The following is a 13,430-nucleotide window of genomic DNA, read 5'->3' as shown; positions in this document are numbered from 1 at the left end:
TGCATTGAAAATGTGGTAAAGAATGGAAATAAAAAATTTTTGTTGTAACCACCACTTCGCCATAAATGGGTTTTCTTTATAGGGTCTAAACAGTGTCTTCAGTTTCCTTTAGTATTTCTGTTTTCTGTAGTATTTTTGTGCCATTCAGTTTTTATTTTTATGTAGCAGCCATGAGATGTAGCCCTTAGTGATACTGCACATTGAGTTGTTGTGCTGCCTGACCATATGATGACTCAAATGTTATTTAAACACTGGAGCAGTGTTTGATGCGTGATTGCTGCTGTGCGTAGTCAGGCGTATGCTTTTGCAATGCAGTAAAAATTATGTTTTTTTTTCTTCAGCTAATCATGCTCTAGTATTCAAGCATGCTGGCTTTCAAAACATCAAGTATTACCACTATTGGGATGCCAAAAATCGTTGCCTTGATTTTAATGCCATGATTGAAGATCTGCAGGTACAGTTACCATGTTCGTTTCTTTATTGTTTAAAAACAAGTGTTTTATGTGCTTGGCTTCAATGAAAACTAAGATCACGTATCTGCAGCAGTAACATGATTTTATGTCATAAAAATTATTTGGAAGTAGCTAGCATTGAAGCAGGGAGGGTGTGATTCTGCGATGCCAAAATTAAAGGATTTCCTACTAATTTTAGCTGCCTTCTGTGATGTTTACTGGGAGAATTGTTCTTTTGCAGGCAGTAGGTTTTTCGATGGCTTTCAGACAATATTTGCTTCTTAAAGGGACACTAAAGGCAAATATTAAGTCAAGCTAAAGTGGTAGATTAGTGCTCGAGAATCTCTAAGGTGTCAATATTATTGCGAACAGAGCCTTAATAATAGAGCAACTGAGGTAAACTCAGGACATTATTAGAGACTTCCCTGCGACATTCAAGTACTTGCCTGATACGAAAGCACTCCTCAGTTAAATTCTGTCATTAGTACTCAACCACTTGTTGCAAAAAACATCATTATATTGTATTATAAGATGAAACAAAATGCTACTTGCCCAGTTCTATTTCATTTAAAAAAACTAATTGAAATTACCCTTGACAATGATCTGGGTGGTCGAAAGGCTTCGGTTTCGCTCAAGTCTGCGCCGCCCACGCGTTTCAGCAGTTTCGTTATCGCGTAGTGCTAAGCTGGTTTTGTTGGCTCGCAAAACTCACACGAACTGCAAGTAGCAGAGAATTCAACTTCAATGTTATGTCGCGGCATGCCCGAACGGTCTACACTACTTGACCAAAAAGCAGCTGCAGCGGCGAATCAATCTTGGCTCGGTGCTGCCATCTGTCGGGTGCCGTTTTACTCACCGATGGCAGCAAAGGGTAGTGATGGCATATGCAACGTCACCACTGCCCTGGCTGGGTGGCGGGAGATTTGAATTTCGAAAAAGGTATTCGGACCCTTCAGATGCAATTTTCTTCTAAACTAAGTCCTTTCTTGGCATGAAACAAGCGTTGCAAGGTTTCTGGAATGGTATTTAAGCAGTCCACGTTGACTTAGTATTTGGCTTTAGTGTCCCTTTACATGGCAATAAAAGAATTTGTCATTTTTTTAATACTGATTGGTGCTTTGGATACAGTAAACACACTACTTATCCATGCCCTTTAAGGTAATTAGTGAAATGATCACCATGGATGTACCCAGAAATTATTTTCGAGAGGGGTTATGTAGGGACAGCAGCAGCCATTTTGAAATATTCACTTATTTTTGTGTGTGAATCGAGCACATTGCTGTCATAGAATGGTATAAACATGTATATTTTGACATACACATATAATGACATATATGTATGTTGTGCTAAGTAGTATGTCACCACAACGATAATGTGGGGGGTGTTGGAACCCCCTAGCCCTGCACCTGGTTACGGCCCTGATAATCACCATTGAAGAATGCCTTGTTTAACAATTCTTCCTTTCTTGCCTTTCTTTCCATGCCTTTCTTGAACAGAAACTTAAGAATGTTCAGCAGTTTTGACTATGGGCACTTTTGCACCTTGTATTTTATTTCTTTCCTCCCCCTTGCCCTCCGCCTATTTTGTCGAATATGCGTGTAAGTGTGTGCATTGACACTTTTCTTACTGGGCCTGAGGGAATCGATCAATTTAATTGGCAGCATTTTGACACTTTGTTAAACACTACCATTGAAAATATTTTATGAGTAATGCCATGCACCCTATGAAATGAAGACTGCACTCTAACTTTTGGTCAGATTTCGCAATATTTGGTGCATTTGGGAGTTTTGGAAAATAAAACTTTGACAAGAGGTATCGTCGAAACTGGCCTCCAGTGCTTTTAGCATTTTGTCAATGAAGCAATGCCAATGTGTGTTCCAGTAATCTTTGAGCTTCAATGCATAAATAAAAAAAAATAGGTAAAACAATAGTGCATTTTTACCGCAAGTTTGATAGTGCTTATCTCAGAACTAGTGCAAGTTTCAAAATTCATCCCAAGTGGATGTGCCTTGCAAAATCACTGGCTTCAATTCATATATTGTGATATGTGCAGTGAAGTACTTAGTAAAAAGTTGATTAGTGAAATCTTCTTAGTCAAATATGCATTTTGATTTCCAATGCAAGTAATGTCTGCCTCTTCGAGTAATCCAGCTCAGTGAATAAATTTGTGCTATTTTTGCTATATGTCACAGGCAGTTTTTAAAAGTTCTGTTTACATTGAAAGAAAATACTCCTAGTACAGTTGAAACTCGATTTAACAAAGCGATGACCACGCTCGAATTATTTCGTTAAATCGGGAAGTTTGGAAAATTGAGTAAGGGATTTTTCGGTGCTTTGAAATCTAAAACTGTAACGTAGCAACACCCAAAAGGTAGCACGGCATTGTATTTGCCGCTAGCCCACGCTTGCCCGTGTAAAAAGTCCGCGAGTATGGCCCAACTACTACCACGGCCCCTAGTGCCATCTGGTACGTAAGAACGCTAGTGACTGCTTAGTCCGTTGTTCCGTGCACGGGCACGGCATGCAGCCTCGTCAAAATAAAGCTAGGGCCGTGACTAGGGTGCCTAGATGTTTTAATGCGATAGTGTTAAAAGAAAAACCCGTCTGCATCAAAATTAGAAAGAAATCACAGCTTTTTTTACTCATATATTTCTGGAAAAGCTTTGTTAAATCGGGTTTAGTGCAGGCTATTTTCGTTAATTCAGGTTGATGACAACATTGAACCTTATGGGTACTTGCCGGGGAATGGAAATTCCTTCATTAGGTCGGGTTTCGTTAGACTGAGTTTTAACTTTATACAAATTTGTGAGTATAACTTTGGCAAAACCTCTGTAAACAATGCAACATTTTCATGTAAGCTCTGAGCTAATAGTATATCATATTTATCTGCTTCAGAGTCTAATGTATACTACTTGCCAAATTGTGATATGTTTTTGGTGTAGAGCTTGCAGTTGTAAACATTACGTGAAGCACTTTGGGAGTAGGCGTTCGCGACAGGACAATAGAGCAGCGAGAGGTAGTACAGCCGATCGAGCACCGAAACAAGATTTGTCTCTCTCGTCGTCGTTCTCTCTCTCATAGCCACAGCCCCACTGCTCCTTAGTTTACAGTACAGTTATCTTCCTCGCGGAAAGGAAGCCGTCCCGGCGACCTACGGGTAGGACAACACAGGCGGGTCATAGTATGGCTTTAGACGCTGGACATGCACAATTTCACGTCCTCGACGGCGTTGATCCAAAGGTAGCTCAAGGGGTTCCACGATATAGTTGACGGGAGACGTTTGGTTGATCACGCAGTATGGGCCCTGGTACTTCGATGCGAGTTTCGGTGACAGTCCAATGTAGGGGCTGGAACCCAAAGCCACACTAGCAAGCCAGAAGCATAAGATACAAGGGCATGGGAAGTTTCTCGATGGTGCTTCTGGCGTTGCTGGTCTTCTGCCGTAAATATACGGAATAGCTTGCGACATTCTTGTGCGTGTGCAACAGCTTCAGATAAGGTAGTGGTTTCCGTGGTGTCAGGGCGGTACGGAAGGATAGTATCCATTGTGGAAAAAGCTTCACGTCCGTACAGGAGAAAGAAGGGCGAAAATCCTGTGGTAGTCTGCGTGACGGTATTATAAGTGTAGGTCAGAAACGGTAGAACATGGTCCAATTTGCTTTGGTCGGATGCAACTACATGGCCAGCATGTCACCAAGAGTGCGATTAAAGCGCTCGGTCATGCCATTTGTCTGCAGATATGCAATAGTGGCGCCATGAATGATGCGGCATTCTTTGAGGAGAGCCTCGATGATGTCGGAGAGGAAGACGCGGCCTCTGTCACTAAGTAATTCCCTGGGAGCTCTGTGGCGAAGGATGATGTGGTGCAAGAGAAACCAGGCAACGTCACGTGCAGAAGCGCTGGACAAAGGGGAAGTTTCCGCATAGCGCGTAAGATTATCGATGGCCACGATTACCCAGCGATTGCCCTCTGATGTGGTTGCCAAAGGTCCATAAATGTGGATGCCTACTCGATCAAAAGCACATGCTGGGCAAGGCAACGACTGCAATGGGGCAGTTGAACGACGAGGGGGATCTTTGCGGCATTGGCAAACAAGGCAGGAGCGGATATAATCATGGATGAATCGATACATACCCCGCCAGTAGTAACGAAGGCGTAGACGTGCGTATGTCTTTAGTACACCTGCATGCATGCACTGGGGGGTCATCGTGGAACACTGCACAAATATCCAAACGCAGATGCCGAGGGATGACAAGCAACCATTTGCGGCCATCCGGGAGGTAGTTGCAACGGTACAAAAGCCCGTTGCAAATGGAAAAGTGAGGTGCTTGGCGACGTAATGCGCAATTGGTAGTGGGTGTCGATGGGGTGGAAAAGAAACTCAGCATGGACACGATCCATGGGTCTTTCTTTTGCTCCAGAAGAATGTCCGTGGCAGCAAGGGAAGACTCGGACAATGAGGCCTTCGGGGAGCTAACCTCGTCTGTTAGTGGCGAACGAGACAAGGCATTCGCATCCGAGTGTTTTCGGCCAGAACGGTACAGCACTCGGATGTCGTACTCCTGCAGTCGAAGGGCCCATTGAGCAAGACAACCGGATGGTTCTTTTAAGGACGACAGCCAGCACAGCAAGTGGTGATCAGTTATCACGTCAAATGGGTGTCCATAGATATACGGATGGAATTCGGTTATGGCCCAAATTCTAGCCAGGCATTCTTTTTCTGTTACCGAATAGTTGGATTCGGGTTTAGTGAGTGCACGGCTGGCAAAGGCGACGACGTACTCATCGAAGCCAGCCTTTCTCTGAGCTAGAACGGCACCAAGGCCGACGCCACTGGCATCCGTGTGTATTTCAGTTAGAGCGCTTGGGTCGAAATGGCACAGGATTGGTGGTGACGTCAAGAGATGACACAGCTTTGTGAATGCAGCATCGCAATCCGGTGACCAGGTTGAAAGGTTGTGGCCACCACGAAGAAGCTGCGTTAAAGGTGCTATTATGGTGGCAAAATTGCGGATGAAACGGTGGAAGTATGACGCTAACCCAATGAAGCTGCGCAGTTCTTTCAAGGTCGTTAGTCGCGGAAACTGGGCAACAGCTTGTAGTTTCGCCGGATCAGGGAGTACACCTTCTTTCGACACGACATGGCCGAGGATGACCAGCTGCCGGGCAGCGAAGCGACACTTCAAGTCTTCTTCAAGACACTTCTTCAAGCGACACTTCTTCATCGACGATGCACTTGAGGATGCGTTCAAGTCGAAGTAAGTGGGAAGGAAAGTCCGGTGAAAAGAGGACGATGTCGTCCAGATAACGCAGGCATATCTGCCATTTGAGGCCGCACAAGATGTTGTCCATCATTCTTTCAAATGTGGCAGGTGCTTTACACAGGCCAAATGGCGTCACGGTGAATTCAAATAAACCGTCAGGTGTGATGAAGGCCGTTTTTGGACTGTCTGACTCGGCCACTTGCACTTGCCAGTACCCGGATCGTAAGTCTAAAGATGAGAAGAATTCGGCGCCTTGGAGGCAGTCTAGCGCGTCGTCAATACTGGGTAGTGGATGAACGTCCTTGCGGGTGATCTTATTGAGTCGCCTGTAGTCCACGCAAAAGCGAATTGTGCCATCTTTCTTTTTGACCAGCACTACAGGAGAAGCCCAGGGACTGTGCAAAGGTTGTGTGACGCTGCGTTGTAGCATGTCTCCAACTTGCTCAGCGATGACGCTACGCTCCGTGGCAGATACACAATACGGCCTGTGGTGTAAAGGCGCATGGTTGCTGGTGTCGATGTGATGGGCAACAGTGGAAGTATGGCCTAAGTGAGATTGTTGTAGGCCGTATGACGTGCGAAAGCGGTCTAGAAGATGGACGATCTGGGCGTGCTGACTTGGAGTGAGGTTGGGATCAATACACCGGGAAAATGCTGGGTCACACGACGGCATGGGAGGAGAAACTTGAAGGGCCAGAGCGTCAACCGGAGGAGAAGCCGGGTCGTCAGGCACATCGTAAAGGAAGCTTGGTTCGATTTCGTCAGCGTAACCAAGACACTCATCATGGAGCAGGCTAGCAGGGGAAGGAAACAGGTTCGATACATAAAGTGCACTGGAACCTTGACGAATTGTAAGAAGGGCAAAAGGAAGCAAGAAGGGATGACGGCGAGCAACAAGCTTAGACGGCATGAAAAGAACTGTGGAGTCGGAAAACCCAACGCAGGAAATGGGTACAAGTGCGGCAGAGTATGGAGGAATCTCGGTGTCGGAGGTGACGAACACACGATCGGAATCGTCATCATTATCTTCAAAAACGGTGTGGCCGAATGGCAACAGCGCGAGTTCAGCACGGGCACAATCTATAACGGCATGATGAGAGGACAGAAAGTCCCATCCTAAAATCATGGCATGGGAGCAGAGAGGCAGAACAACGAACTCAACATGGTATAAAGTGCCGCTTATGACAACACACACGATACACTTCCCTAAGGGTTCAATTGGCGCAGCGCTTGCTGTATGTAATGAAATGGCAGAATATGGCGTCGCGACTTGTCTAAGGTTAAGACGAAGCTGGTCCGAAATCACTGATATTGCTGCTCCCGTGTCTACAAGCGCCTGAACGGCAATGTCTTCTGCATAAACTTCAAGGACGTTCACAGGAAATAATTGAGGTCTTGAGGAGTTCGTTGAGGTCGCAGTTCTTGCCTCCGGAACTACGGTCCTTAGTTTTCCTCTCGAATAGCTTCAGGGTGACGGATAAGTGGCGACAGAGAACGGCGACGGGGAGACGGACACCGACGGGTATTGAAGGTTCGGGAAGCAGGAGGCGAGGCTTCGAAGGGCTGAGTGGCATAAGTGGAATGGGTCAGAGAGTTGAAACCATTGTCTTGTGCCCTCGGAGAAACCGAAGGATACCATCTGCGCTGGCGGCAAAGCCGTGCTACATGCCCAGGTAGGCCGCACGAATAACAGATAGGCCGGTTGTCATGGGTGCGCCATGGATTGAGAACAGCGGGCGGAGAGTGGTGGAAATATTGGCGAGGTGGGCGCCCAGGCTGCTGTGGCGGCCAGTAGCTGCTTGAGGGGGGTAGGCACATATGTTGAAGCTGCTTGCGGAGGTGAGAGAAAGGCGCTGGTAAGTCTGGATTGAATACCTGCAGACGGAGGCCTTGGATTTGCGTGAACGGCAGCGTACGTAAGTGGAACAAGCGTAGGAGGCGGTTGATGAGCAAGTGGTACTGCGTTAGCGACTTGCTCTTGTATCACCTGACGGAGATCGGGAGACAAAAGCGACTCGAAGACTGGACTGACTGGCAGAAGAGAGAGTTGGCGTGCCACTTCTTCTCGTACAAATTGCTTCATTTTGTTAAAAATTGCTGAACTGCAAGGAGTAGCACTGACACCACCACTCAGAGCTGAAAGCGCGATGTCCGGAGCAAGAGCTCGGCGCGTAGAAAGCCGTTGTTTGCGCAGCTCCTCATAGCTCTGGCAAAGCGTTATGAGGTCGTTGACCGTCTGAGGATTCTTTGCCCAGAGCATTTGGAAGGTGTCATCTTCTATTCCTTTCAAGATGTTTTTGATGTTGCCATCTTCGGACATATCTGGGTTGATACGCCGGCAAATGGTCAACTTGATCTTCAATGTAGCTCGAAAAAGTTTCGCCCTTTTGTTGGGCACGACAGCAAAGCTGTTGTTCAGCCCGAAGTTTGCACACAGTAGGGTGACTGAAGACTTCTTGAAGTGTCGTTCGGAATGCTATCCAGGTGAAAAAGTCAGCCTCACGGTTGCGGAACCAAAGATGGGCGGCCCCGGAAAGGTAGAATGGTACGCAACCAAGCTTGTCTGCTTCAGTCCATTTGTTGTGGGCACTCACTCGGTTGTACGATGACAGCCAGTCCTCAACGTCATGATTGTCAGTGCCATTGAATATGGTAGGATCCCATTGGCATGGCACACCCAGGACAGACTACCGGAGGCGGTGCCTGGGGTGGATCGGTAGGACTAGTTTCCTCAGGCATGGGAGATGTGACAGGGATCGTCCAACTTCGGAGTTCCAGGTTTGCAAAAGGTCCAGCACCTTCCACCAAATGTCATAAAGCACTTTGGGAGTAGGCGTTCGTGACAGGACGATAGAGCAGCGAGAGGTAGTACAGCAGATCGAGCACCGAAACAAGGTTTGTCTCTCTCGTCGTCGTTCTCTCTCTCATAGCCACAGCCCCACTGCTCCTTAGTTTACAGTACATATGCTAGAATTTGTTTTATTTAACAATTTTGGACAATTTTCATTCAGAATTTTTGAGGCCCTAACTAAAAATTTTGCTTGCTATAAAAACTTAAAATATGCTTTCACTATCAATGCATCATATTTCATTTGAATCGGTCGAGCACTTGTCTGATGAGAGCATTTCTTTTTAATGCTCTTATTGAATGCTGTATCCAATGTATTTGACTAGGGGAAGCTAGCCGCAATCTTCTTAAGTGAATGGTTTTGTTTAATTAACAGTGTAAGTGAATCTGTGGTGAATCTGAATTTAATGATGCTGAAATTGGTGCTGTGAACTTAGTCTTTCATCTTGCAATGTTTTCAGCGATATTTTTCAATTAGTAAGCCATAAATTAGCTGGCACATAAGTGACTTGCCTCTATGTCTGTTCCACATTTGGCATGTAGCTGAAAAAGCACCAATCAAACAATTTTTATTGATATTTGTAAGCTTCTTATTATATCTATTCTGATATTATGCACATTCAACATAATGTGCTTTTGTTGTGTAGAAGTATTTAATGGAGGTTTTGTTTTCGATTCACTGTAGTATGTGTTGCACAAATAGTTACAATTTCTTTAATATGTGCTAAATTTGTTACATTTAAGAAAACTTGAATTCGAGCATTCCTTTGAGCATTCTGACGAACTGTGGCAGATTTTGTGCCTACTTGAAATGATGCAGTTTTTTTTTTCACTCTAGTTTTGCTATGATGTCCTGCTAAAATAATCTTAAAACATTTAATAATGTTGTTTTTGTGTTACAGTTCTGTTCATAGTTGTAGTCGTAAGTAAATGCTGCTGAAATTTCTTTCCAGACCATTTGGCATGCATGTATTCAACAAGTCTTGTTTTTATGCATGCTGTACTGTTATCAGTCATTTAAGCATGGGTTTATGATAGAATGTCTGAATAAGTGAGATGAGTTGAAGATACTGAAGTTGATTCAGCTAGAATGGTGCAGCTACAGTGCATAAATGTCCTTTGCTCTAAATTTCCGATACCAGCAGAGAGGACTGAAGAGGCAGGCATGGCGTAGCGAGAGCCACATTTGTCTGCACATCAAGATGAGCACTGACACATGATTGTCATCATAGTTGCTGTTTGTCACTACCTGCCGTCGTAGTGTAGTGGCTTGATCTCGTGCTGCTGTGCCTGAGGGCGTGGGATCAAATCCTGGCCGCTGCAGCTACGTTTCAATGGGGGCAAAATTCAATACTAACACCCTTGTACTGTGCATTGGGTGCATGTGAAAGAACCCCGGGCTGTTAAAATTAATCCGGAGTCCCCCACTATGGTGTACCTCATAATCATGTTAACAAACACTGACACCAAGGACAACACAGGGGAAATTGCTTGTGCTTAATAAATGAAATAAAGAAACGATAAATTAATGGAAATGAAAGTGGATGAAAAAACAACTTGCCGCAGGAGGGGAACGATCCCACAACCTTCGGGTGGATGGGGAAACGGCGCCGCGGTAGCTCAATTGGTAGAGCATTGCCCGCGAAATGCGAAGGTTGTGGGATCGTTCCCCCCCTGCGGCAGGTTGTTTTTTCATCCACTTTTATTTCCATTAATTTATCGTTCCTTTATTTAATTTATTAAGCACAAGTAATTTTCCCTATGTTGTCCTTGGTGTCGGTGTTTGTTGGCTTGTTATGATATGACTAATAAAAATTGGGCCCCTCGGTTAACCCCCTTGCTTCTCGTTCATAGTCATGTTGTGGTTTTAGCATGCAAAAACAGCAGAATTTTTTCTCTTGATCACCAGCCATGTATTCAGTGAAATTTACGTGTGTAGATATCGAAATGTTGGAGGGTCTATAGCAGCACAGAGGCACATTACTTCTGTTGCTTGAGAGTGGCCTTCTTTTTTGTTTTTTTACATCTGTTTGTAAAATTTGGTGCCCTTTCTTTTTCTTATTGGTATGTGCAGAATGCACCAGAAGACTCTGTTGTTGTGCTGCATGCCTGTGCGCACAACCCAACTGGCATCGATCCCACCCAGGATCAGTGGATGAAGATTGCTGATATCATGAAGGTTTGGCTCTTCCTTTACTAACTCCTGCATTGTATGACCTGGTGCAGCCAAGTGTAACACACTTTCAGTATATATAAGTAACAGTTACTGTTGAAGTATAACTGTTGCTGTAAGACAGTGGAGCATACCATGGTGTTCACATCACTTTTGTGGTAACTTGCAAATGTCAGTACAATGTCCTAAAGTTTGATGAGACCTGCCGTGGTTGGTTAGTGGCTATGGTGTTGGGCTGCTAAGCACGAGGTCGCGGGATCGAATCCCAGCCATGGCGGCCGTATTGCGATGAGGGCGAAATGTGAAAACACCCGTCTACTTAGATTTAAGTGCATGTTAAAGAACCCCAGGTGGTCCAAATTTCCAGAGTCCCCTATTACAGCGTGCCTCCCAATCAGAAGGTTGTTTTGGCACGTAACCCCCCCCCCCCCTTTTTTTCCCCTTTTTTTTTCAAGTTTGATGAGAGCAAAAAGCTTTACCATTATTATTTGTAGCTTGCAGGCATATTGCAAGGCATGAAGTCTATTTCACCGCCCATTCCTATATTGTGGGAAGCATTTGTAAAAAGCATAATCAGTGACTTACTCAATACTATTGTAAAGCCACAAATAAAATTCCTATTTGCTGTGGGTGCTCTTACATCAGGCAGACAGGACTGAATGAAAAAAGTTGTCTATGTGTCACTGCAAGTGGGCCTGTTACTATCGTCGGAAGATTTGTCGTGGACTGTGTCATTTCCGTGCTTGATGGCTACAGTGTGAGTGGCATGTCATCGTCAGTCTGCATTCGAAACAGCACAGCATTGTGTATGAGGCCCTTGGCGGTCTGCACCTTGCTTTAAACTTTGGCAGCTGTATGGCTTATATTTCGTTGTAGGCAGAACCATTGGTTTTTATTTCTAGTATAGTTCGACCAAACAAAGCGAGAAATGTGGTCTCTTAAGAGGAAGCTTTAGCTCAGGCGCCCCTATCTCAATGCATGTAAAAGGAGAATTCGTTTTTCTCGGCAACCACTGCACCAAATTTGATGAGATTTGTTGCAAGAAAAACTTAAAATATAGTGACTGTTCGTTTTGAATTTTTGATTTAGGTCATCAATTTTTATTAAAAATAGTCAAAAATTGCAAATTTTCAGAAAACGAAACTATCAAGTTTAAAACTGTGTTACTTAGCAATGAAAAATTATATCACAATTATGTGAATTGCATCTAATAGTAATGTAAAGCGGACAAAATTGATATGTGACACATAAATAAAACAAAATTTCGTAATATAGAAATACAGCTTTTGCAGAACCCTTGTACACAACGTAACAAATTAACGTAAGATATAAAATGGTATAAATATAAATGGTAAAATTTGTCTGCTTTCAATGATCTAGTGGATGCTGTTTACAGAACTGCAATATCTGTTCTTGATGCAGAGCTATTAATTTGTAAACTTCATGCTTCTATATTTTCAAACTTTTGAATATTTGAAGATCCCTTTAACAAAATTCAGGCCTTACATTGAAATTCCGCTTCCTACAGTCACTAAAATTTAACTTTCTCTCTCAAATGCAACAAATTTTATTAAAATCGGTCAAGGGCTTATCTCAGACAAACATTTTTGCGTTTTACATGTATATGAATAGGCCGCGTCGGAGTTGGGCATGAGCTAAAGCTTCCTCTTAATCCTAAAGTTTGTTGTAACCAGGGTGTCAAACTGAAAAAATACTAGTTTGGTTCGGGTTTGGGTTCCATTCTCCGATTTCATTCTGGTTCAGTTCTGGTTTGAATAAATGAAAATTTATAACTGTTTGTGCAAATCGGTTTGAAACACTGAACCAGTTTGTGCAAACCGGTTCAGCACAGCAAACTTTATCCGGCCCTATGGCAAAATGCTATAGAATGCTATTGGCTTCTTCACATGGCACATGCGCAGTCTTTGTCAGGAGGTGGAAGAAATTAGCTTTCTGCCGTATGAGAGACAGATATCAATGTTTCTTACATAAATATCAATGAAGTTTAATATTGTGCAGTTACAGCAGCCATAAACATAAAGACTGTCATCTTAGGCAGTGTCCTCGCATGGGGGATGGCACCCGGTGCGGTGCCCTGATGCGTCCTCCCTCTTTCTCGCCTTTCTTTCGAAGTATTATCATCCATACAGTAGAAATTTATAGGGGGCGGGTCGAAAGCAATATTTTCTAATTGAATTGTGATTACGAGTATTTGAGAAAAACGACTGTCTAATATAGAATAGAACATTGAGTATATCCAATTTCTAAAAAAAGTGAAATGGAAAATTTTGAGGGGCCTGTTCGGCAACAAAAGGCTTGTTTACATTATTCAGTGTATGTACACCGTAATACAGTATGATCACACCTGGTGCACGCTCAGATTGAAAGTAACTTTAAAAAGAAAAGGAACAGAGCGTCCATATGCATGTAAAAGTGTGTATGGGAACCAGCACTAGAGTTTAGATTTAGTTTTTTCAAGGAGGCTTAAAGTAGCAACATTCCTCCCTGCCTGGCCTCTCCTTCTCCTGGTCTCCTCGCCGCATTAAAAATTGTTGTTGAGTGTTTGTGCATGGATGTTTTCTGTATTTAAGGCTTGTTTATTGTGTGCTGTGCTAGGAGTGATGATGGAATGCTATGAAACTGGCAGAAGCAGATGATTTTTGTGCTTTTTCAGCAGAGTAATTGCGCACTT

The 13,430-nt window shown here is 43.9% G+C and overlaps 1 protein-coding gene across 2 annotated transcripts in view; it reads left to right on the top strand.

Annotated features, from left to right (window-relative positions):
• The window catches only part of Got1 (Glutamate oxaloacetate transaminase 1), a 57,642-nt gene that overhangs the window by 14,679 nt on the left and 29,533 nt on the right, over positions 1 to 13,430 (top strand). For both annotated transcript variants that reach the window (XM_050193245.3, XM_050193246.3), the window contains exons 4-5: positions 342 to 454; positions 10,640 to 10,744. In XM_050193245.3, the coding sequence (XP_050049202.1) occupies positions 342 to 454; positions 10,640 to 10,744 (218 nt within the window). The remainder of the gene's footprint in view (positions 1 to 341; positions 455 to 10,639; positions 10,745 to 13,430) is intronic.

The sequence above is a fragment of the Dermacentor andersoni genome, chromosome 1, assembly GCF_023375885.2.
Source record: "Dermacentor andersoni chromosome 1, qqDerAnde1_hic_scaffold, whole genome shotgun sequence".
Classification (NCBI taxonomy): domain Eukaryota; kingdom Metazoa; phylum Arthropoda; class Arachnida; order Ixodida; family Ixodidae; genus Dermacentor; species Dermacentor andersoni.
This window is presented reverse-complemented; position numbering and strand designations above follow the sequence as displayed.